Source organism: Sminthopsis crassicaudata, chromosome 1 (assembly GCF_048593235.1).
Source record: "Sminthopsis crassicaudata isolate SCR6 chromosome 1, ASM4859323v1, whole genome shotgun sequence".
In the NCBI taxonomy this organism is placed as follows: Eukaryota; Metazoa; Chordata; class Mammalia; order Dasyuromorphia; family Dasyuridae; genus Sminthopsis; species Sminthopsis crassicaudata.
In genome coordinates, this window is record NC_133617.1 from 621,032,761 (window position 1) to 621,059,442 (window position 26,682).

Genomic DNA, 26,682 nt, shown 5'->3' on the forward strand with positions numbered 1-26,682 from the left:
ATTGCAGATCTAGGAGTTGAGGGGGGTTTGGCAAATTGGGAAGCAGGATGATTTGAAGCAAAATCAAAAGTAGTATGATCTGGAAAAGCATTTCTTTTTTTTTATTTAATTTAATTTTTTTATTTTATAATTATAAAATTTTTTGACAGTATATATGTGTGAGTAATTTTTTTTATAACATTATCTCTTGTATTCATTTTTCCAAATTATCCCCTCCCTCCCTCTACTCCCTCCCCTAGATGACAGGCAATCCCATACATTTTACATGTGTTACAATATAACCCAGATACAATATATGTGTGTAAATCCAATTTTCTTGTTGCACATTAAGTATTAGATTCTGAAGGTATAAGTAACCTGGGTAGATAGACAGTAGTGCTAACAGTTTACATTCACTTCCCAGTGTTCCTTCTCTGGGTGTAGTTGTTTCTGTCCATCATTGATCAACTGGAATGAGTTGGATCTTTTTTATGTTGAAGATATCTACTTCCATCAGAATACATCTTCATATATCATTGAAATATACAGCGATCTTCTGGTTCTATTCATTTCACTCAGCATCAGTTGATGTAAGTCTTGGAAAAGCATTTCTTTGTAGGTCCATGTTAAAAATCTTTATTTTCACACATAAAAAAGTAATCAGTCCTCATGAGTTAGGATGATACAAAAAAAAAAAAAAAAAAAAAAAAAAAAAAAAAAAAAAAAAACCACTGTATTTAGAGTCAAGTTCCTGGTTCAGATCTGAGCTCTGATTCTTACCACCTGTAACCTTCAGTAAGTCACCTCACTTTTCTAAATTTATATCCTCATGGATATTGATGATATCAGACTTGATGAGATTTTCTCTTCCAGATCTAAATCTATGTTTTAAAGACCTGTCTTAATTCTTTTTTGTTGTTGTTTGCATTTCAGTTTCCAACAAAGGAACAGTGCCTTATTCTGTGACCACATCACCTCCACCTCCTCCACCAGCACATCCTTCAGCTCAACCAGCCCTTCCAACCTCTTACCCAACACAACCACCAGTTCCAAGTCTACCTCCTAGAAATATCAAAATTCCCCCTGAGCCAAAGTAAGTAGGAAATACATCCTTCTAGTCCTTTGGATCAACCCAAAGATTGCTGTATAGTTTTCTGTTTAGTTGTTGGTACTATTCATTGAGAATGGTTGACTTCATGGAAAACTACTTAATTGGTATCATTGGTATGCTTTTGGTCCCCCCAAAATCATTTTTAGAATAGATAGATCTTCACAAATATCTGACCATCAGCTTTCTGTTCATAATATGACTGGGATAGAGTAAGATTATTAGCTTGAGAGAAAAGAAACAGAAGAATTAGAACTGAGGGGAAATTAAGAAAAGAAAATTTAGTCAATAGAAAGCCACTGCTTTTTTGCAGCAAGAAATCAGTTCAATAAATATTTATTAAACCTCTATCCTGTTCAAGATATTGTGATAGGCTTGAAGGATTCAAAAATAAGTACAACACAAATATGGCTCTCCAAGAGTTTAAACACTGTTTCTTTTTTGTTCTCAAAAAGAACTAATGACACCAGGAAGATGATGTGTTGACTTGCAAGTGAATTGGATTTAAGTAAGGCAGAGTTGTGCAGATTCACAGCTGAAGATGATAACTCTTCACAACTATTTAAATAAAGGGAATGAGGGAATAAGAAAAGTAAAAAAAAAAGATTTCCAATTTTAAGCCTGGGAAACTGTGAAAATGGTATAGCTATTAACATAAACAGGGAGTTTAAGAGGAGAAAGCAGATGATAAATTCAGTTTTAGATAAATTGAACTGATGGTGCTTGGAGAATCATAAATTCTAGAACTATTGAGAAGGCATATGGAAAATGAAAGTAGAAGAACAAGAGTTCTTCAAGGTTGTTGGAGTATAGAAAAACAAATTTACATAAATTAGATAACTGAAGCTGTAGAGATCGATTACATCCTTAAGGGAATTAATTCAAATAGAAAGAAGGACTTAGGCTAGAACCTTATGACATTTAAAAGAAAAAGGAGAAAGAGGACCCAGTTTAAAAAAAAATGTAAAAAGAATATGCAGAGGAAGAAGGAGAACCAATGGAATGCTATGTAATATTACAAAAACAAAGACAGGCAGAAGAAGGATCTCTCCAAGACCAAATATTACAGAGAAATCAAAAAAGGATAAGGAGAAGAGAAAAGATTCTTGGGGTTTGTTATAGGGATGTCATTAATCACCTTAATGAGAACAGCTTCAATAGAATGATAAGGAGAGAAGCCAGATTGAAAGGGGTTAAAAGCAGTGAGAAAATGGAGGCAGTGAGTGCAACAAATTAGGAACCTTGGCATAAGTGAATGTGGCAATGGTTTTCTCTGTTCTGGTCTCTAAACTCTCAGGAGTATTGTTTTGAGTTTTGTAACACACTATAAAACTAGGATTCATCCAGAGGGAATACCCAAGATTGTGAGGAAGGACAGACTGAAGGAACAAATGAACTTGATATAGTTTCTCATGCTGGGTTTGTGGACAAGAGAGATATGTGACTCGAAAATAGTACATAGAAATGAAGTTATCAAAAAGATATATTTATCTGTTCAAAGGATGGTTATTAATATAATCTTAGACAACTTCAATGTCAATTTAGAGGAAAGTTTCTGGTGGTATTCTCCAAGGATCTATCCTTGCTCTCCAAGCATCCATCCTTAGTCCCATACCCAGGAAAAATGACCTGGACAAAGACATAGATAGTATATTTGTCAAATTTTTTAGATGGCAAACATGCTACAGCTAACACACTGGATGACATGATTCTCCTCTGCACCCCCCACCAAAAAATATCTCAACAGAGGACATCAAACTGCCCAGGAATTAAATCCTGCTGACCCTTATTTTTGTATAATAGGAAAGCTAAAAATGGGTTTTACATTTTAAAACACAATTAAATTCTATTTAAAAATGTGAGAGCACAATGAACTTAGAAAAACATGAAAAACTTGCACAAAATAATGACAAAATAAATGAGTAATAATGAGAATATTATAAACAGTAAGTCTTAAGAGTGACTGAGGAAATGAGCCACTTTGACTGTTATAAATATCCAAATCAACTATAAAGGACATATGAAGAAAGATACTATCTGCAATCAGAAAAAAAGCAAATTAAAAGAGTATAATACACACATAAATCTTATGGCAGCTATCTCTAAGGTGGGAAAGGAGGAAAGAAAAATTTAAAGATTTATATAATTTTACATAACTTTACTATATATTTAAAGGGAATAGCAAAATGTATATAATTGATTTGCAATTTCCTGTGCAATCATGTTCATTATCATGCTATATTATAGAAATACTTGTTTTATTCCATAAATTAAAAATAAAATTAAAAAAGTGTGAAAATATACTAAAAATCATTCTTAGCTCAAAAAAAAAACATAAAAAACTAAGAGAGGGTCAAATTTGGTACCAAATCCATAGTTTGCCTACTCCTGTTTTAGAATGATGACTTGGGTAAAATGAGGAAATTAAATGAAACAAATAGAATATCACAAGTAAAATGTGAGAAGTCACATCTTGACAAAAATTTATATGAGGATGTGGATATTTTATTGGATTGCATGCCAAAATATAAAAATGGCAGCTCCCAAAACCTAATGTAAACTTACACTGTATTAAAAGAATCATAGCATTGGAAGTAGAGAAGGTAAGAGTCTTCCTGTATTCTTCCAATGATTAGGTAAATCTGTAGTATTATTTTCTATTCCAAGCATCATGCTTTAAGAAGGATATTGACAAGCTAAAGAGAAGAAGGACATCAAGATTTTCCTCAAGAACTGGTTGTAAAAACTCTAGGCATTGATTTTGGAGAATACTTAGCAGACGAAGATCTTTGTTCAATAATTGTGACATGGGATGTTTGGGGTGTTTGGGAGAATTAGTACCTCTGGGATGAAAAGGGCTGAGTCCTTTTTCAGGGCTGCTCATCTACCTTTGGTGTTCACTTTTCACTAAATCTTCACTTGTGCTCCAAAAAACTATGGCATTCACAGCAGCAGCCACCCTGTGGTAAAACAAAAAACAAACAAAACCCAAGCCAAACCAAGTGAAGAGTAATTAACTAACACACTTCAAACCTATTGATAAATTAGGGGAATGTCTCCTCCAAGTATGTGAAGATCTCCCTGTCTGAGACGTAAAGACCTTTACCCAAAAATGACTACTCAGAGATCACTCAAAATAGAAAGCAGAAAATTATTTATTGTAGAATCTCATGAGAAGTGGGTGGTCCAACTGTGAGTGAAAAAGGGAAGTGAAAGTATTCACTGCAGGAAAGCCAAAGAATCCGTGAATATTCACAGCTTTTTGTAGATTTTGTTACAAGAGATTATATCACAAATAAGAGAGCATTGGGGGGCGGGGAGGGATGGCGCCATCTAATAGATTGTTGCTATCTGGAGAGATTGGAATGGAAGGTTTCTGGCTTAGGCCTTCAGGCTTTAGATAATCAAGCCGACTGTGGTCAAACTAATAGACTAAATACCAATAAATGTTAAATATTGATAAATGTCACTGACTACTGTTAAGTAAATGTGTCTGCTTATGCAGGACACAGGGAAATAACAAAAAGGGGGGGGGGCTAGTACAATACTTATCTTGTAAGTTCTTCATCTTTCCATCTCATACAAAACCCTAATTTGTAAATGATATTTACCATATTTTTATGAAGAACTTACAAATCATTCAAAATCAACCAACATATCTACACATTATTTGTCAAATTCACCATCTGGATCATCTCTCTCTATTACTTTCCAATCTTCTTTCTGAAGAATCATCATTTTAATAGCATCCTCTATATGCAGTATCTTTGACAGGGACCGTTGAACTATGCTGGTTACTAATATAATTATACAAGGCAGACATAAAAATACAAAGATAAATAAAGATTACAATCTAGAGAAACTGAGGCACAACATTACACACTCTCCTTCTGAATATTTGAATTATTGAATTACCTCCCCCTAGATACCTGGGAGGTCTGAGCACCATAATTTTGACCAACCCTATGTGAAGCAAATAAGCCAAAATAAAACTAGAAAAATGCAAGGACAATTTTATGGCAAGGACATGTCTCTCCATGATAACCCCAGAGTTAATTAGCAATGCACATGGTCCCTGTGGGTAGCATGTCAGGTCCTCTGCAGTTGGGGAGCATCTCATCCAGAGAATCCGGTTTGAGATGGAAAGTTCACTATGAGTTAGGGGTGTGGTCATTTGTGCATTTAACTCAGCCTCTGCTTATATAGGGAATAGCAGCACTCAAGACAATCATGCTGCCTGTCCTAAGAGGGGTACCCCAAGTCTATCAGGGACTTCAAAGGAGGGAAAGAGTGGGGCCTGGAGTAGCTTCACCTGTCCCTGCTCAGAAAAAGAGGAGCTGCTACTAGGATCCAGATTTCGGAACAGAGTTATCAGAGTATGCACAGTTAGACCATGAAGGCAGACAAACCCCAAACTTTAGAGGCCTGATCTCAAAATTGCAATGTCCTTTGAGAATGCTGAAATGCCAATTAAGAAACTGGGGTTACAGGGCTGGAGACTGCCAATTCCAAAACAGGTATCTATATCTTGGAGATTTCCTAAAAACAGGCAATCAGAGAATAGTCTGCCAGAGCAATTCCAACAGAATAAGGGATTTCAAAGCTAAAGCATCAAGTAACCATCCCACATATAAAGTTCCTATACATCCATAATAGCAATAGTTACACAATTTAACAATTTCCACCCCAAATTCTAATTTTAACAGCAATTCATCAACCATTTCCCACTCCCCCATATCAATCCAAATTACATCAGGAGCAGGGGTGATGGTCTCAATCTAAGCTGCTTTAGGCTAAGAATGGGTGGAGGCTCTCAGTCCATACAGGAGGTGGGTGTGGCATGCTGACAGCTACAAAACTTCAGATGGGCCAATCCATGTCCCAGAAGAGATTCAATAATCTGTAATTTGACCAAAATCTAGAACAACAACAACAACAACAACAACAACAACAACAACAAAAAACAAAAAAAAAAAAAAAAATCTAACAAAATATATGTTGGAACAGTCTGAGATAGAAAGACTTGGTTCACCAGACTGCTGCCAAATATGAAGAGCCAGCAGCTTCCTAAGTGAAAAGATGAGATTGCTTAACAGGGCAGGCAATGGCTGTCAGCTATAGTCCCAAATAAAGAGCAGTTAAGTCTCACTGTGCTAATTGTGCTCTCATTAGTTGGAAATCTTTTAAAAAACACTTGAATGTCATAAACACAATATCCAGTAACAGATAGATGATCAGACCAAATACTTATTTGCCCAAGTATTTAGGATATAATAATTACATATAACCAGGTTGGAAACAACAAGGTATGACATAATTGAATTATATTAACAGTTCTTATTGACTATTGCTCTGATCACAGAAATCAGTCATAAGAGGAAAAATGCAGACATGACTATAAAATAACATAAGCAATTAAAACTTAACTTTCAGCAAAACAGGATAAAATAGCTTTAACTCAGTTTTATTCCAGTTAATTCTCCCACTAACTGTCAGAGAGTGGAGTTTTAAAACTCCCAATTAGTATTAATTATAAGCCTAAGAAATTTATCTCCAATAACAAATCCCATTAACCAAAGTTTCAGATAAATCCCAGTTATTTACCATGACCTTATATTGATAACAGTAAGAAATTTATCCCAAAAAGTTCACACATTTCTTACATACTCAAATAGATGTTTCATAAGCTGAATATTATACCAATCATTTTGCTTTTAAAATACCCAATACACACAAAAATCCCAAATTACATATTCTCCACAAGAAAAACATTTTCAAAAGGATGAAAGCAAAAACTATTATTCTTGGAGCCCCTTTAAATAACTGGCATCAATACAGTTAATCAAAACTTCCTATTTTCACATAAAAGAATCTGAAAAGTTCTTAAAAACATTCAATTAAACTTTTTGAAATAACCCTTTAAAACTATAGATCACATCTATGATCATGTTCCTTAAATAAGGAAACCATTATGTATCTAAAGAAACAAATATTTAATCAATTAACATCTTGTAAGAGCAGCTTGTCTCTTTAAAAGATTAGATTGCTTTCTTCAGCAAAAGGAACCAAAGGGCTGCAGCACCTTTCCACTATTGCCCTTCACCCCCCACTTCCAAAGAAGTAGCCTTAAGGAGTAAAGGGGAAGTCATCTAAACCTTTACCCTTGAAGAGAAAAAAAAATTTATTTTCCCATTTCCCACTCAATTTTCCTTTGTAGGAATCCTTCTCATGATTTAGCCAATCAGTTTATTTGCTTTCTCCTAATACTGTTTCTTCCCAACTCTACCAGTTTTCCCAACTATCTCTTTCTCTCTTGCTACATACTTTTCCTTCTGTTTCTCTTACCAACATTATCTTCCCAGAAATACATCCCTTCTCTGTCTCTCTGTGATTACCCTTTTCCCTGTCTTTGTAAAGTCTCAATTAGCATCTTGATTCTTTGACTCTCTCTCTTTTCTCTTTCCCAGTCTCTCCTCACATATACCTTCATTGCTTCTTTCGGTAACTCCCCAAATGACTTATTATTTCATCCTTCCAATTTCTGCAATTTCTTATTTATGTCTGGCCATGAATTAGAGACAAAATATAGCTTCAGCACACTTTCTATAGCTTGATCTTCTAAGTTTAATCTTAAGTATTTTTGAATCTCTTCTTTGAGTTGTTCTAGAAATTTGAAAGATGATTCAACCTTTCCCTGTCTAACCTCTAAGGCCTTGTCAATATTTTGTCTTTTTGGGAAAGGAATTCTTGGTCCCAGTAATGATTAAGTCCCTTAAATCTTACATATTCTGCCTGCCTGCTTGATTACTGTTATCCCATTCTGGATTTACTAGCAGATATTTTTGTTCTGCAGTCATCACTCTTTCTGCAAGGAGATGACGTGCCTCCCACTCTTCCATAGCTACTTTTCGAATAGCTGATTTTTCTTCTGGAGTGAAGAGAGTAGCTAAGATATACAATTCTCTCCTCAACTGTTCTAATTCCCTTTCCAAATGTCTATAGATTAATTCCCTGTGGGCTCCAACTGCCCCTTGGTTCTCCATTTTAATCAAGGGCAGCTGCCTTTGTGGTTCTGCCTCCACATCCAGGGGTGCTGTGGGACAACTGGCTGAATAGGGGGCATATGTGGTGGAGGAATTGCAACTAAAGGATCCCAGAGTAAGATGGGATCTCCTCAGTCTCTGGCCTTTCTTCTACATCTATTGCCTGACTTAGAAACAGCCAGTCTTTTATCCCTGAAAGCAGAGGCTTATATACATTGATTCCTCTGAATTGAAGGGATTTTTCCCATTAACATATAAATTTAGTTGTTGACATGTCCAATTATCAGAGGAACCATATTTTGGCCAAATTATTTCACCACCAATATTCTAGCCACTCCAAACAAAGCAGCAATATGTAATCATCTTTTTATCTTTCCCTTTATCCCTGGGAAGTTCATCCCAGTCTTTAAGACAGCTCCTAAGAAGGCTGTCCACTGGAATTCCTGGGCTAAGGTCTTGACATCAATTCTTGGACTGCTGCTGTCCCATTTTTCAACCTGCCCCAAACCAGGTATCAGTGAAGATCACCCTCATACCAGCAATCATCCGAGAGCTTCCTCAAAAAAGTCCTTTATCATGGGTCGACAACAGTCCCCACAAAGAACAGATTTAGGAGGGCTAATCCCTCGGGGTCTCCCTCAACCCAGCCAATACACCCCCAGACTCCCAAGAGCTTTACCTCAAGTTACACATGTAAGTCTTTCAGACAGCACTGGCCATCAGGACTTTACTTCCTTCCAGTCTTCAATTTTACTTTCCACTGAGTACCTCTGCCTCAGGTCATTGTCTAATAGAGGAGGGAGACTGCACACTCAGAGCCAGAGACCATGGAGAAAACTACTCTGTGGTCACGCCTATACCCGTTCGGGGTACACAGCCATCTCCCCAGCAGACCCCCGATCCTGGACAAGTCCCCAACTGTGTGGGACATGGAAGACCCCTACCCAAAATGACTACTCAGAGATCACTCAAAGTAGAAAGCAGAAAATTATTTATTGTAGAATCTCATGAGAACTGGGCAGTCCAACCATGAGCTAAAAAGGAAAGTGAAAGTGCTCACAGCAGGAGAGCCAAAGAATCAATGAATATTCACAGCTTTTGTAGATTTTGTTACAAGAGATTACATCACAAATAAGAGAGCATGGGGGGGGGGGTGCCATCTAAATGGTTGTTGCTATCCAAAAAGACTGGAATGGAAAGTTTCTGGATTAGGCCTTCAGGCTTTAGATAATCGAGCCGGCAGTGGTCAAGCTGATAGACTAAATTCCAATAAAAGTCAAATATTGATAAACGTTACTGACTAATGTTAAGTAAATATGTCTGCATATGTAGGACACAGGGAAATAACAAAAAGGAGGGGGGAAGTCATACAATACTTCATCTTCATTCAACTTCTTCATCTTTCCATCTCACACATCCCCTAACAGAATGAGTAGATGAGAACAATTTGTTCCAAAAATCATAAAGACAACTTAAGGAGGTGCTGTGGAATACTTATAGCTTTTTGGATATCGGAGACAAATTTTGAATCCCAAGCCATCAGTCTCGACTTTTGTTTTCTTAATGGACTTTGATGACTGGAAGGAAGAGTGTGGCTGGAGACTTAACTCTACCTCAGTTAAATCCAATTTACTAAGTAAGCTAAGAAATCACCTTGTGATGTCATTGGTTCTCCTTGAAAATGAAGGACAATCAACAAGTTGTTACATAAGGAGAAGGAATGAGATTTGTTCTGGCATCTAGAGGTAGGTGGTAGAACAATAGAGAGAGCTTTGGGCCCCCAATCAAAAAGACCTGAGTTCAAATGCAACCTTAGGCATTTATTAGCTATGTGACCCTAGGCAAATCACTTATCTTCTGATTGCTTTCATAGTTTATTCAGTTGTAAGATGGGGGTATTCACAGTACTTATTTCATTAGATAGCAAAAGTGCTAGTTCCTCGCATATATTGGGTGCCTAATAAATGCTTGTTTTTGTTCTTTCCCTCAACCCATTCTCCACTGGGCAGAAGTAGGATAGATATAACAGAAAGGTAGGATTTAGGCTTGATGTAGAAAGCACCCTTCTATCAATTAAAGCTCACCAAAAGGTGAATGGGCCACATTGAGGAGTCCTTGGGACCAACTCTTTTTTTTTTTTTTTTTTTTTTTTTTTTAATAAAGTCAAGGCCAGGTGACCAGTAGTCAAGGCTCTTTTAGAAGGTATTTCTTTTCAGGTACAGGCTAAGTACAGTTACAGGCTCCTCTGTGATGTTATGCCCTGTGAAACAATAACAAAAGTTCAGATAATACAGTACTTTAGTTTTACAAAACACTTTCTTCACAGTAACCCTATGAGACAGACAGTGCCAGTATCAAAACACCATTTTACAGAAGAAGAAACTGAAACTTAAAAATGAATTACAATACCATACAGTTAGTAGGTGTTAGAATCTCTGCATTGTTGGAATTAACCAGATCATTTTTATTTCCTCACCAACTCAAAACATCCATGTGCTGCCACCCACAGAATTGAGAAAGTATCATCAATGTCTCAGTCCTTTCTGTATCCATCTTGGGTTATGTTTCCAGGGCTGAGTCAAATTAAGCTTCCAAAATGTGACCTGTAAAGATTGAAAGTGGTACCAAAAAACCCTGTGCTTTCTTGGGTTCCTACTCCCAGAGAATAAGAACTGAAGTCTTCTCAGTCTTAGGCTGTGTGTTTAACACTTCTCTTCTAGGAAACTCCTGACAGTTAGGGTTTGCACTCTCTGTAACTTTAAAGGAGGAGTTATTCCTTTTTGTGTCAGGGATGATAAAGTGAGCTGATTATTAAATTCTTGGTGTGAGCATTCCCATCTCAGGATTCTGCAAGTGCTGTAACATGAGGATTTCACATGTATATATTTATAGTCCACTGGCTAGACTAAATAAAGTGTTGAAAAATTTTTATAACACAGATAAACTTTGACTTTTGACAGTCTGGTGAAATAATATATACATAGACTTACAAAGGAAATAAAAGAGCCCCTAGATTTGAGTCACAGCTCAACCAGTTACTAACTATGTGATCTTGAATATGTTACTTTTTTGAACATCAGTTTCCTCATCTGTAAATGGCAGTAAATACTTATACCATCTTCCTGACAAAGAAAATGGTTTGTGACATTTAATTGTTGTCTTCCTGTGCCTTTTCCCCATCTTAACATATATTATCTCCCTCCTTTGGACCTCAAGATCTCTCTATAATATCTCTCCCAAAACTCGTTCTTACATAAATGTTCTAGCTAATGTAACTATCAATCAATAAATATTTATTATGTACTTACTATGAGATACAAAGTTTGAGTAAAACATAGTCCCTGTTCTCATGCAACTTATACTTCAGTGGTGGGGATAAGACACTGAAACATAATATAACACACAGTAGTAGATAATTGAGCCCTTCTTCCCACCTGTGAATAAATCCACTTGCTTGGAAGTTTTTCTTTATACATCAAGCTCAGATATCTTTTATTGTAGGTTCAGCTATCACTCTTACCTCTATCCTCTGGAGCCAAGCAGAATAAGGGTAATTCCTACATACTGTTACTTTTCCAAGGGTATTGTTTCCCCATCTAGTGGCCAAACTTTAATTAGGTCCTGAAGTACTTGTCTTTACCATAGCAGGTATTTGCCAAAAAACAAACAAACAAACAAACAAAAACAGAAATAATCATGGAAAGCTGGGAGGGCAAAGCACAAAACAACTTTGTAGTGAAACAGACCATAGCACATACGTAGAAGTTATTAAGTAATGGTAACAAAGCTAATATTTAGTTGCTAGTTTTTTTTCCACTGAAGCTGTCATTTTTTTTTTCTGTTGTTCTGTATTTTTATTTCTATTGTAAGTGTTCCATCAGCTTTTAACATTCCAAGTCTCATGATTTGGGTAGGAGAAGATGGGAAAAGAAGGAAGGTATTTTTAGTATTCTTTTAAAAATGGCTCTTTCAGAGATGATCTAGGTTTTTCTCTGAAGGACAATTCATTAAATTCCCTAGCTTGTGGGCAACTGTAGCTTCACTTTAGATAGCACCTCTAAAAAGACTCTCCCGACTAGGTGTCTAAGGGATTCTCCATTGTCCCTTGTTCTAGGCTCTTGTTCTAAGTAGAGCCCTTAGATAAGCAGAAAAAGGCAAACTAAAGAGTTGAATAATCCCCAGGTCTCTAAAAGAGCAAATTCTAAAATGCTCAATAATTATGCCCACAAAGGCAGCCTGAGAGGTCACCTTCTTCACCTAGTAACAATTGTGCAGTCATATGTGACTTGTCAGTGTTTTATCAATTAAAGAATAAATTACATAATTTATCTTAGTAAAGGCAACAAAGATAGAGAAAAATAAATGTTTATTAAGCACCTACTATACATGACAGTCACTATGCCTAAGCACTTTACAAATATTATTTTATTTGATCCTCTCAACCTCTGGAAAGTGGATGCTACAATGACCCCCAATTTGTAGTTGAGAAGACCGAGGCAAGTGACTTGCCCAGGCTCACACAGCTCGTAAATGTCTGAGGCCAGATTTTAACTCAGTTCTTCCTGATTCTAGGCTCAGTACCCTCTCCCCTATACCTCCTGTTTGTAGGGAGAAGGAGAGTTTTATTTGATGAACCTCTGAACATTAATATTGTGAGATATAAAACAGGATAAGTGCTTGACAAAAGCATTCACTCTTATTTCAAAATTATCCTTCACAAAATTCAAAAAGAAAAAAGGATCCTCTAAAGATGATGGTCTTTCTGATTGCCAAAAAAAAACACTATAACCCTTTGTTGCACTAAAACCCAGAATTCTTAGAAATCTCTTAAATGAAATCCTTGACTATTCAAGAGTTTGAACTAACAATCTATATTAGACTGAAAGGATTCAATGATGAGCAGTCCATTGTATTAGTCTATGTGTCTTTGACAAAGGAAATCAAATAGTTATCCATTTTCAGGGCTATTTCTCATAGCTAGAATAATTGTTCACCAATAGCTAAATAGATGTGACTTTCCCTCGATTTATATATATATATTTTTTTTTTCTTAAAGTTCATTATTCTGATATCCATGGAAGATATGGACAGGAATTGCAGGCAATTAATAAATCAAGAAGCATTTATTTAGCACTTACTATATGGTAGCAATGTGCCAAATTCTAGGAACACAATGACAAAAATTAATCTATTCCTGCCCTCATTCAATTGGTAGAGACAAATTGTACATTTAAGAACATATAATTTTATATACAAGGAGATGAGATGATGAAGGTACTAAGAGAAGAGAACAAGGAAGCCTTGAGCTAATATTGAAAAAAGATAGAGATTCTAAGAGGCAGAGGTGAGGAGGGAGGACTTTCCAAGCGGGGCATGAAGATGGAAAATTGGAAGTAATGGGTGGAAAGTAGTGAAGGTCTTTAAATACTAAATAGAGGAGCTAATATTTAATTCAGGAGATAATGAACTGTCATTATAGCTTCTTGAACAGAATATGATCAGAATTTAGGAAGTGGATAGATTAAAAAGATGTAAGGAGAATTAGAAGCTATAACAATATTCTTGATAAGAAATGCTAAGGGCCTGAGGTAGGGTAGTAATGATATGAATGAATTTAAAAAAAACAATGTAAGAGATGCTATAGAGGTTAGAATTTATGAGATTTGGCAAATGATTAGATGTAATGATTGAGGGAGAGGGAAAAGTCAAAGATAATTTTGAGGTTGACCACCAAGATGACTTGTTAGGATGGTGGTGTCTTCAACAACAATAAAAAGAGAAACTGAAAGGAAAGATGAGTTTAAGGGGAAAGATAATAAATTCTCTTTTGGACATGTTACATTTGAAATGACCCACGAGCATCCAGTTGAAAATGTCCAATAAGCAGAATAAGAAAGATTTGGATCCATACTGACAACTACAGAAGGAATACCAATGAAATCATGAATCCACTGAAATGAAGTCACCATCATATCTGTTATACAAATGGATGAATTTCACTCTAAGTCCTATAGTTGGAAAACCAGTGCTAGTGAGAAACTCTTCTATTTTCATTTTTTTCTTCTTTCTTATTTTCAGAAGTTCAATAAGTGAAGAAAATTATGATGATGTTGATATGCAATCCAATGGTAAGATATGCTTTATTAATCTTGGGTTATACTTAATCATCTGTTAAATCAGAAAATGTTGTTGATCCCATGTTAGTTTTCATTCATAAAATCATCTTTATAGAGAGATGGACATGACGTATAAAGAGAAAAAATATTTTTCATAAAGATATATGATATGCATATGTATATACATCTATCTATCTATCTATCTATCTATATCTTATAGATAGATAGATAGATGTATATACATATAGATATATCTATATTATACATGTGATATTCACATAGCACTTTTAAGATTAATGAACTATTGGACATAGATTATGACTTTCACTAGTCAGAGTAAATATATTGTGATTTGCTTCTAACATCCATGTTCCACATAAGCTCACAGAATGTTGAATTTACCTTTCTTTCAAAGTAGACATGATGGGATCTTTTTTACTTGATGGATTATTTCACAAAAGTTTCTAAAAATGAGTTATGTCAACTCCAAATATTCACAAAAAAACATTTTTTAGAAAGTTCTATAACACTTATAATGCATTTCTATTTCCTCATTAAAATTTCCAAAGAAAGTACCTAATTTCTTTGTTTTAAAATAATAAGCTTGAATAATACTGAAATTACATCTAATGATGGGCTTGAATTATACTGAAATTACATCTAATGGTGGGGAAAGTGGCAATTTTCACCATAAATTAAAACTTTTTAAATTTTATTTGTTTCTAGATCCTGGAAATCCAGATGAGGTCGGGTAATTTGTTTGTTTTTCTTTAAAAAGAAACAATTTACTTATTTACTTTTATGATTTTTTCTGATTAAATGCAGTCATAATTTTTTAAAATCTTTAATAATTAGAATTTAAAAATGAATTTAGTATCTTCTCAAGTTTCTGTGATCCAGAGATGTAAAACCAACAAGTAAGTGATTGAGTATTTTTCATTTTAATTTCTATTTCAAAGAATCTCACAAAACTACAACTACCACCACAACCTAATATTATATTTCTCTTAGAATGGGACAATAGCTGTAAAATTGGTTAAGAGTCTAACTACATGCTAGAGAGATTAGAAGGGGTAGAGACAAGATATCTTCAATGTTTCCATTCTAGCTCATGAGAAAATAATTTAAGCAAGGTTTAAATTTTTATTCTTATATTCAATCTGTGTATGCCTCAATTTTTTTTAACCATTTAGTTTTCCTTCTCTTGAAATCAATAAAAATTTACCATTAGCCATTTTTCTCTTATAGGATCAAGACAGCAATGAAGAAACATATGAAGACATGTAAGAACTATATTTTTTATAAATGATTATTAAAAGAAAAAAATAGATCAATGCAACATCCATGCTAGGAAACATGGGATAACTATGGTAGAAAACCAAAAATTATTTTGTTTAAATGACTGGCATAAGGTATATCATAATCTTTGACTTAACATGAAGGATTGAAGAATCATCGGGGTCAGATCAATCACATCACAGTCAGGCAGGATCCCTCCACTACCTGGGAAAGCAGTGTTCCTCTAAGGATGATATATTAAAAAGTATAATAAACTGTATGAGATTACACGTGGACCTACAGATAAATCACAGATTTAGGAAACAAACAAAACATCCAGCATTCATTGTCATTTATTTTACTGATTTTCTTGGGGAAATCTTTCAATCTAATCTTGTCCAATTTTCCTAATTTTTTCCCGTTTTCTTGGAGAGATGCTATGAAAAATACCTTAAAAATTTGGTGTCAAATAAAAACATATCCCTAGAGTCCACATATTTATTTAGAAAAACACAAATTAACACTATTTGTATTTAGCTTATGTTGCTAAACATTTCCTGATTATATTTTACTATGATTCTGGCTCACTCTGGAGTTTTGATGATAACATGAGAACTGGAGGCCCTGAGTTTTACCTTTAAGCTGTAAAACATCAAAGCACCAATTTCCTATACATTGGAAAGTAAATTATATTAGTTCCCAATGAAATTGTAAGTAGCCCAGGAAAAAAAATGTTGTTTGAAAAGTAGCTAAATGATGAACAATGTGGTATTTCCTGTTAAATTATCTTAAATATAGGTATATGTTTAATCTATCAAAGACTGAGACAAAATTTCTGTACATAGGAGTGGTTCCCATATCTTTTGATCATCTACATATTAATAAGAAAAGGAAGAAGGGACAGTATTTAAAGTAATTTCTATCCATTAGCCAAATAGCTCTACCATGTGGTAGAAAGAGCCCTGGTTCTGAGGCAGAAGGGCAGAAGGGCTCCAGCCCTTCTCCTGACACTTTTATACCTGTGTGGTATGGTTCAAGTCACCAACTTCATTGGGATTTTGTTTCCTCTTCAGTAAACATGATGGAATCAGAGGAGCTGACCCCTGAGGTCCCTTCTGGCTCTAGATCCATGATCCTATATATAATTTTGTTTTAAGAGAAGACCATTATAGAAGGCAGCCTACAGTCTGTATACCTCTCCTTTTCTAGGAATACTCTGGAAGCCACAGCTCCAGAATGAAAGGGTCTGTGAAGTGTATGATTAGGTGACTCCAACTTGGCTTCATTCCTAATATCCATGATTTGAATAACCTCTTCAGCTAGGGGTAGAAAGGAAGAAAAGTTTTAGAGATAGTGATGGCCTGGCTATCAATTCCAATGTAAGTAAAGTAAAATTATTTCTTGTTTGCAGAGAAGCAACAAAAGAACGAGAGAAGAAGAGGGATAAAGAAGAAAAGAAAAGACTAGAGCAAGAAAAGAAAGAACAGAGGGAGAAGGAAAAAAAGGAACAAGAAATCAAGAAAAAATTCAAAGTAAGTTCATTATTTGGTGCTTGGTAAAAAGATTAACTCTTTCTCCCAAAATGCTTTCTCCCAAAGCACTTTAGGAGTGTCAGAACTACAATGAACTGATAATCATATTCTGAAAAAAGTTTCCTCAGTCAAAATAAAACCAGTTGAAAACTTTAGTTTAAAAAGGCCAAAGTTTCCCATTTCATCCAAGGCCATCTTTAGTCATCCTGATCTATAGCTGGCCACTGGGGATAGCTCTGCAGGGGAAAGTAAGGTAGGTGATGTGCATAGCCCTCTCTCATTTAAATCCAACTCACTTGCCTGTCTTGGTATCACTTCCCTGATGTCATGGTCCTCTTCAAGTTCAAAGAACCAATAGGTCCTTTTCTGCTACACAATAAGCCTTTGTTCTTATTACATACAGGCCCAGCCTCTGATACCTTTTGTTCCTTAATCGATGCTTACTCTAAATGTCCCCTAGGCAGGATTTCTAGATATCCCCCTCATCCCCCAGTCAGATATGGTAGACAGGATAATAAGATGTTTGGTTACTAGTCTTCCTCTTTGTATTAATTTGAATTTCTTAAAGCCCTAAAACCTAAAAGAACATGTGGATAATATGCTATTTCTTGCTCCTTGAAGCTAACAGGCCCTATTCAAGTCCTTCATCGAGCTAAGGCTTGCTGTGATGTCAAAGGAGGGAAGAATGAGCTGAGTGTCAAGCAAGGAGAGGAAATTGAAATAATCCGCATCACAGACAACCCTGAAGGAAAATGGTTAGGCAGAACCTCAAAGGGTACATGTGAGTCCAAAGTTCCTCCTTTCCTTCAAAATATTTTTCTTATTTTGTTATTCTTTTGGTTCTGCTTTTTTTCTTCCATTGCACCATTTCATTTAGTCATATTTGTTTGCATTTTGCATATCATTTATTCCTTAGAGCTCCAAATCTACTTCCATTTCTACTCATGCACTACAAGTTATGGAATCATTCCTCAGTCGTTGGGCATGTGGTTTATTTCAAAATTTTTCAAAGTATTAAAAATAATTCTGCTATGGATATTATAAATAAACAGGTCCTTTCTTTTGGGGGATGGGAGAATAGGGAAATTGAATTTGTAATTTCATCCATTTAAGGAACACCCAATGAGGGACTTCTACAACTACTTCAGATCCTTCTTTGCAATTTATAGTCTTACAAAATTATTCAGGAAGGGCAGCTAAGTGACACAGTGGATAGAGTATGAGCCCTGAAGTCAGAAGGACCTGAGTTCAAATGTGGTCTCAAACACTAAACACTTCCTAGCTGTGTGACCCTGGGCAAGTCACTTAACCCCAGCCTCAGGAAGAAAAAAAAAAAAAAGAAAGATATTTCTTAGTTGTATGAACCTGAGTAAATGGCTCAGCCTCTTTTAGTCTCAGTTTCTTTGTAATAGCAGTTACTTCACAAGGTTTTTGTAAGGATCCAAAGACATAACATTGAATTTTTTTAAAGAGAACATCACAAAGGATGTATCTAAAAGAGAATCACAAAGCAGAAAAGTTGGAGTGATAAGAAAGATTTGGTATGGAAGGCATATCACTTCCTAGATTGTGACTTCTTAAACATAAGTTTTCTCCTTTGTATCTGTAGATGGCTATATTAAAACAACAGCAGTGGAGATCGACTATGATTCCTTGAAAAGAAAGAAAAATTCAATGAGCACCCTTCCATCAAGACCCATGGAAGATGATCAAGAACTGTACGATGATGTTGCTGAACATAGTAGCATTAGCAGGTGTGTCCATAAGCAAATGATGAAACTGTTAAATTATTTGTGCCTTTCTGTCCTATGAATTCTGAGTTTCTGGGGAAAATCTTGTCTTCCATGTCTCCTGCTTTTCTCATTATGCTGGCCTCCAACTAAATTAAAAATCACAAGAGCTTGAAAAAAAAGGTTATGATCTCATTATAATGAATTCCACATTCATTTGTCATACTGTCATCTGTTTGTGTCAACTTTTATTTGAAATAAGAAAACCTTTGGCTACATTAATACGTTTATGTACCAAGATTGAGCTTTTATTTGTCATGATGAGCTTTGGCCTGAATATTATGGCAGCTTTGTAAGAGGAATGCAGACACCATGGCTATACAGAAAGAGCGCTCCTCTTGGAATCAGAGAATTGTATTTAAATCCTGTCTCAGAACTTGAGGTCCAAAACTGTATCTTTGGGCAAATCATGTGACAGGTCTTGGTTTCTTCCTCTGTGAAGGGATTGAACTAGAAGGTCTCTGAGGTCAATTCTCAACCTAATCCATTATCCATGAAAACTTTTTATTTGTATAGCCATAGGTAAGTATCAATTAACCTTGCTGAGATTCATTTTCCCATATGTTAAAAAAAAGCATTCATAATATTTGCTCTATTTATATCAGAGTTATGTGAAAAGTGTTGTGTAAGTCTGAAAATGTTACCCAAGCATGAATCATTATATCAATTGGTAAACGTTTATTAAGTGTACTATGTGCTGGTCATTATGCAAAAAATGCAAAATAAATGACACATTTCCTTACCTCAAGTAGGTTATATTCTGTAGGAGACCATGCATATGCATATGAGTATAAATAAATCACATGCAAAAAAGATACAAAATAATTGGGAAAGAGGAGTACTAGCTACTAGGGAAATCAGATGTAGAAAATGGTACCTGGTTGAGCCTTGAAAGAATACAAGGATTCCATAAGGGAGCAGTGAAGGGAAAATGCATTCCTGGCATGAGGAACATCCTGGACAAAGGCCCAGAGATGGGAAATAGAATGTCATACTTAAGTATCAGCAAGAAGGCCAATTTGACTCATCCAACGAGTACAAGATGGCAAATGAATAATTTATAATATTCCTGAAGAGAAAAGCATGGAGCTGGGTTGGGAAGGATTTTATATGACAAACACAGGAAATTTATATTTGCTCTTACAGAGAAATATAAAAGCTCTGGAGTCAGTTTCGCAGAAGAATAACATAGTAAAATCTGTACTTTAGGAATATCATTGAAGCAGTTTTGTCAAACAGACTACTCACCATCAACCACTCTTTTTTTCCCCCCTGACCTGTACTCCTTGCTCTTTTATTGCATTGCTAATAAGTCAGTCCAGATTGCTATGTCAGACATGCACACTGGTTGCCCTCCTTTTGACTTTCCTCTGCCAACCTACCAAGGGCAGGAGTGGGAAGAAAATGTGGGAGGCAAGATAAGTCACAAGTGATTTTAGCCACTGGGAAGCAATCTAAAATACCTGGGGAACTGATTCACTTATACTGCCCTACCAGAACCCTGGCTTCTAGGCAGTGAGGTTTGGAAAAGGGAGGTCATCACAGACTTTTTCTGGTGACACTCAGAAGTTAAGAGGCATCATTAAAGATAGGCTGGTGTTCTCTATTGAGGCTCTAAGCATTTAAACCCCAAGACTTTTTCAAGTGAAGATCATAATGGGCATAGCAGCCAGAGATGAGGAAATGGTTTAGAGAGTGGAATGACTGACTACAGAGAGACTAACAACAACAACAATCAAAATCGAAGTACTTTACAAATATTATCTCAATTGATTCTCACAGGACCTGGGAAGTAGGTACTTCTCATTTTACAAGTTAAAAACTGAGGCAGAGGTTAAGTCATATAACTAGTAAGTGTCTGGGGTCACATTTGAACTTAGATCTTTTAAGTCAAGGCCCAGTGCTTTGTCCACCATGTCACCTAACTACCTCATACAACAATCCAGGTGAGAGAGCCTGAACTAGGGTGAACGGAAAGACGGGACCTAGATAATGAGAAATCTTATGAAAGGAGAATCAGCATGATAAGATCTATAAGGAAAGACAGTGTGAGGAGTCCAGAATGACTTGAAACTTGCAAACCTGACTTATTAGAATGATGGTAGTAATTCAAAAGTATAGGACAGGAAAAAAAAGTCTGCACTGCAGGGTCACTTTGTTTGTTGTTGTTGTTGTTGTTTGTTATAAAGGTTCAGCTCTGTCATCCATTTAGAATTTTAAAGGGAAACACAGGATTGACATTTTTTCCCTCTTGGGTCACTCAGACCTGCATGTTTTAAACAGTCTTTTCCAAATGTCAGCCCTTTGTTGTATGCTTTGCTTCACTGACACTTCAAAGTTAATTTCTATTTAACCAAAGATGTAGTTGACTAGTTTAGTAGTGTCCTGCCTTTGTGGAGTTGGCCCTTGCTTCTTCTGCAGCTAGAGGGAGAAATTACGAGTATTTTCTGAAATGTTGTCACATCTACCATTTAAAATACTTCCCTGTCCCTGAGAGGAGGAGTTTTTTCCACATACTTTGCCTTTATGTAGTTTCCCATTTTTTCTCATTTTTTTTTTTTTTTTGGCAATACTTTAAAGCATAAAAAAAAAAGAAACCATAGCAACTAAGGAAACTTGGCAGCAAATAGTCCTAGGATTCCTCATTTAAGTTTCTCTAGAAATAAGTCTCCTATAGGATTATGATAACCATTTTTAAAAGTCTACTTCATGATTTGTGGCCTTGGAGCCAAGGGAAGTTGCCAAGGGAAGTGGGAAGGTAAAGAGGAAGTTCTAACATCAGCTGTAGAGCTGTCTGCTGGGTAGGTGCTGATGGACCTTACATCCTTTCACTAAGACTATCCATCCTTCTCTCTGCATCATCCACCCCACAATGAAGCTGGAAGCTTTAAGGCAGCACAAGTCAATTTAACTGCAGGGAAAGAAAGGAGATCTGTGGTCATTTCTCTTGATATTACTTCTTCCCTTTCTCTTCTTTCCTTCCCTCTCATCCAACTTGCTCCTCCCCAACTTTTGGATCTGGTAATTGAGAGTGACCATCAATGACTCTAGACAGTTTGGGCCAGTATAGACTAGGGCCCCTTTATCCGGAACTTTGTTGTTTAACCCCTATAAGTCTCAGTTTTTTTCATTTGAAAAAATAGGAGTAATGATAGTTGCATTACTTTGGGAGAGATGTGAGGAAAATGCTTTGCAAACAATAAAGCATTATATGATAATAATATATATGTATTTATGTAGGTCTTTACAATTTATAGTCTTGTTATCAAAAAGACTCTGGGTTGGAGAGTAAGCCTGAGACAAACTGCCACGATCCACTGCTTCCCCAGATGTAAGCTAGTCGAGGATTAGAGGTATAACAAATGCTCTTTTAGAATGAGAGAAACCTCACTTTTCATACTCATCATAATTCCCCCATTTCTCTTTTAATAAGGACTTCATTTCTATACCTTCTTCAAACCTTTTTAGCATCAGTTCAGATTCCTTATCATTGGGAGAGTGGTCATACATTCTTTCAACCATTATCCTTACATGACCTGATCCTGTCATTTGCACATTGGTGGATGGATCTATTGATGTCACATTTGTTAGGGATATCTCTATTAGTCTTTATATTAGTCCTCTAATGTAAAGGATTATAAAATATCTCACAACCCTGAGAATTTCTGCAGCTACTATTAAGGAGGTAAAAATTAATACATCCATTCCTTTCCATCTACCTAGTCAGGATTCTAACCATCAGTGATAGCATTGTCTTCCTGAATTCCAAGCTAGTTCCTCAGAGAGGGAGATCCCCTGCAAAGTCCCTTGTAATGGTACCATCGGGGGCTGTATTATTTGGTATAAAAGTACACTCCTTCCTATCATCTTACAAACTCTTCCCTTCTCTGCCAACAACAGGTACAAGGCCATGCTATTTTTCCAGGCCATCCTGCTTGTAGCATCCAATTGGCCAGCAATATCCTTAATTGCCTCCCCAGTGTAATTTATGATTCTTTGTTGGTTATAACATATATAATTTATCCAATCTACATTTCTATTCCTTGTAACCCACCAAAATAGGATCTCAAATTCAGCAACTATTTAATCTCAGGCCTTTAATTCATTAGAAATTTCTCTAGGAACACATTTTATTTAAATATATCTTGTTATCAAATGACCAATGAAGTCCTTCAGAAGTATTTCTTCTTTTCCTGATCTTGGGCCATATTGCTGTATCCTGAGTACAGGTTTAAATCCTAAATGGCTTCCTTTCTTTTTTTTCTGTTTAGTACAAAGTTGTTCCTTCCCTATTTTTACCTCCTTTTATAGGAATATTTTTGTTGAAGGGTCTCTTCAGGGCTTTACTTCTTTTATTCCCTATCTTATACCTTTTCCCCTAGAGTCTATCTTGAAGCACAAATCCCCTGATTCCCAATTAATTGGATGTGACAATGCAACAGCCATTTACAAAGGGCCCATTATATTCAAGGGGCAATTAGGCCACCTAGTGGATAGAGTGCTGGGACTGGAGTCAAGAAGACTTTTTCAGTTCAAATTTGGCCACAGAAACATCCTAGCTGTGGGACCCTAAGCAAGTCATGTCACCATATTTGCTTCAGATTCCCCATCTAGAGAAGGAAAAGGCAAACCATCCCATTATCCTTGACAAGAAAACACCAAATGAGATCACAAAGAGTCAGATATGACTAAACATTATATCTGAGGCACTGCCTGCTCCAGGTGCTGGCAATACAAAAACAAAAAAAGGAAAACTATTCCTGCCTTCAAGGAACTTACAGTCTATTAGTGTTATAGCATATATACAGAATAGCAAATGGAAAATAAATACTACTAATACTAGAGGGAGAGTATTAATTGAGAGTTTGGAAAAGATCAGTTATTTTCTTTCTATAATTTTGATTATTAAAATTATTTTAAAGTATTAAATTATTAAAAGTATAAAACCAGAACCTAAACTAGGAATTCTGATGATCAAGATAAATTTATTTCACATTTATTTCATTTTTATTTAACATAAGAAGTTACTCTTATGTAGGTCTACCCTAAGCTTCTACAGCATGGTCAACAATCCTGACCCCTGGGTAAAGATGGTTAAGGGAGAGAAAGAGCTAGCATGATATTACAGTAGAGGAATGCAACATTAATTGTACTCTTAGAGATAGCATCTAAGGACTAGGTAAGAGATTGAAAGTGGTAAAGGATTTTGAGACAAAAAACGCGAGCTAGAGGATCAAAACACATTTTATTCAACTGACAATCCTTTGTGATCTAATTGAAAGTCTGGTTGTTGTACCCTACTTATAGTTTTAATGCAAATCTGTTAAAAGTCCAGAATTCTGGAACAACAAGGTGGCTCAATAGATAAGAGAATGGATCCTGGAATCAGGAGGACCTCAGTTCAAATTCACTTACCACTTGTGTGACCCTAGGCAAGTTATTTAATCTAGAGTGCCTTGAAAAAGGGTCAGGGGAAGGGAGGGAGAGAAAAAGAAAAGGAAGGAAGGAAGGAAGGAAGGCAGGCAGGCAGGCAGGCTGGATCAAAACCTTTAACTTAACTTGGTAAAAATTAAAATCTCACAAGAAGAGTACCACCATTAAAATTAATCTATGTAGATGATCTAGGAGGTTTGTAATTCTTACCATCCCTTTTCTTTTCTTTTTTTTTTATTAATTTTATAATTACAATTTTTTGACAGTATATATGCATGAGTAATTTTTTTTTACAACATTATCCCTTGTATTCATTTTTCCAATTTTCCCCCTGCCTCGCTCTACTTCCTCCCCTAGGTGACAGGCAATCCCATACATATTAAATGTGTTACAGTATAACCTAGATACAATATATGTGTGTAAATCCAATTTTCTTGTTGCACATTAAGAATTGGATTCCGAAGGTATAAGTAACCTGGGTAGAAGGCAGTAGTGCAAACAGTTTACATTCACTTCCCAGTGTTCCTTCTCTGGGTGTAGTTGTTTCTGTCCATCATTGATCAACTGGAAGTGAGTTGGATCTTCTTTATGTTGAAGATATCCACTTCAATCAGAATATGTCTTCATACAATATTGTTGTTGAAGTATATAGTGATCTCCTGGTTCTGCTCATTTCACTCAGCATCAGTTCATGCAAGTCTCTCCAAACCTCTCTATATTCATCCTGCTGTTCATTTCTTACAGAATAATAATATCCCATAACATTCATATACCATAGTTTACCCAACCATTCTCCAATTGATGGACATCCATTCATCCTCCAGCTTCTAGCCACTATGAAAAGGGCTGCCACAAACATTTTGGCACATACAGGACCCTTTCCCTTCTCTAGTAGTTCCTTGGGGTATAAGCCCAGTAGTAGTATGGCTGGGTCAAAGGGTATGCACATTTTGATAACTTTTTGGGCATAATTCCAGATTGCTCTCCAGAATGGTTGGATTCTTTCACAACTCCACCAACAATGCATCAGTGTCCCAGTTTTCCCACAGCCCCTCCAACATTCATCGTTATTTGTTCCTGTCATCTTAGCCAATCTGACAGGTGTGTAATGATACCTCAGAGTTGTCTTAATTTGCATTTCTCTGATCAATAGTGATTTGGAACACTCTTTCATATGAGTGGAAATAGTTTTAATTTCATCATCTGAAAATTGTCTGTTCATATCCTTTGACCATTTATCAATTGGAGAATGGCTTGATTTCTTATAAATTAAAGTCAATTCTCTGTATATTTTGGAGATGAGGCTTTTATCAGAACCGTTAACTGTAAAAATGTTTTCCCAATTTGTTACTTCCCTTCTAATCTTGTTTGCATTAGTTTTGTTTGTGCAAAAACTTTTTAATTTGGTGTAATCAAAATGTTCTATTTTGTGATCAATAATGGTCTCTAGTTCTCCCTTGGATACAAACTCCTTCCTCCTCCACAAGTCTGAGAGATAGACTATCCCATGTTCCTCCAATTTATTTATGATTTTGTTCTTTATGCCTAAATCTTGGACCCATTTTTATCTTATCTTAGTATGTGGTGTTAAATGTGGGTCCATGAGGCTAGAATTTCTAATACAATATTGAATAGTAATGGTGATAGTGGGCAACCTTGTTTCATTCCTGATCTTACTGGGAAAGGTTCCAGTTTATCTCCATTACATATTATGCTTACTAACGATCTTAAATATATGCTCCTAACTATTTTAAGGAATAGTCCATTTATTCATATACTCTCAAGTGTTTTTAGTAAAAATGGATGTTGTATTTTATCAAATGCTTTTTCTGCATCTATTGAGATGATCATATTTTTTTTAAATTTGATTATTAATATGGTCAATTATACTAATAGTTTTCCTAATATTAAACCAGCCCTGCATTCCTGGTATAAATCCTACTTGATCATAGTGTATTATCCTGGGGATGATTTTCTGAAGTCTTTTTGCTAATATCTTATTTAAGATTTTAGCATCAATATTCATTAAGGAGATTGGTCTATAGTTTTCTTTCTCAGTTTTCAACCTACCTGGTTTAGGTATCAGTACCATGTCTGTGTCATAAAAGGAGTTTGGTAGGACTCCTTCATCCCCTATTTTTTCAAATAGTTTATATAACATTGGGGGTAATTGTTCTTTAAATGTTTGGTAGAATTCACATGAAAATCCATCTGGTCCTGGGGATTTTTTCCTGGGGAGTTGAATAATAGCTTGTTCTATTTCTTTTTCTGAAATGGGACTATTTAAGCAATTTACCTCCTCCTCTGTTAATCTAGGGAGCCTATATTTTTGGAGGTAGTAATCCATTTCACTTAAGTTATCAAATTTATTGGCATAAAGTTGGGCCAAGTAACTCCTTATTA

General features: G+C 35.7%; 1 protein-coding gene across 7 annotated transcripts in view; it reads left to right on the plus strand.

The window, feature by feature from the left end:
• Positions 1–26,682, plus strand: part of FYB1 (FYN binding protein 1) — a 199,322-nt gene that overhangs the window by 135,800 nt on the left and 36,840 nt on the right. For all 7 annotated transcript variants that reach the window (XM_074282613.1, XM_074282609.1, XM_074282615.1 and 4 more), the window contains 7 exons: positions 913–1,072; positions 14,209–14,258; positions 14,973–14,992; positions 15,495–15,529; positions 16,936–17,056; positions 17,678–17,837; positions 18,666–18,810. In XM_074282613.1, coding sequence (XP_074138714.1) covers positions 913–1,072; positions 14,209–14,258; positions 14,973–14,992; positions 15,495–15,529; positions 16,936–17,056; positions 17,678–17,837; positions 18,666–18,810 — 691 coding nt within the window. The remainder of the gene's footprint in view (positions 1–912; positions 1,073–14,208; positions 14,259–14,972; positions 14,993–15,494; positions 15,530–16,935; positions 17,057–17,677; positions 17,838–18,665; positions 18,811–26,682) is intronic.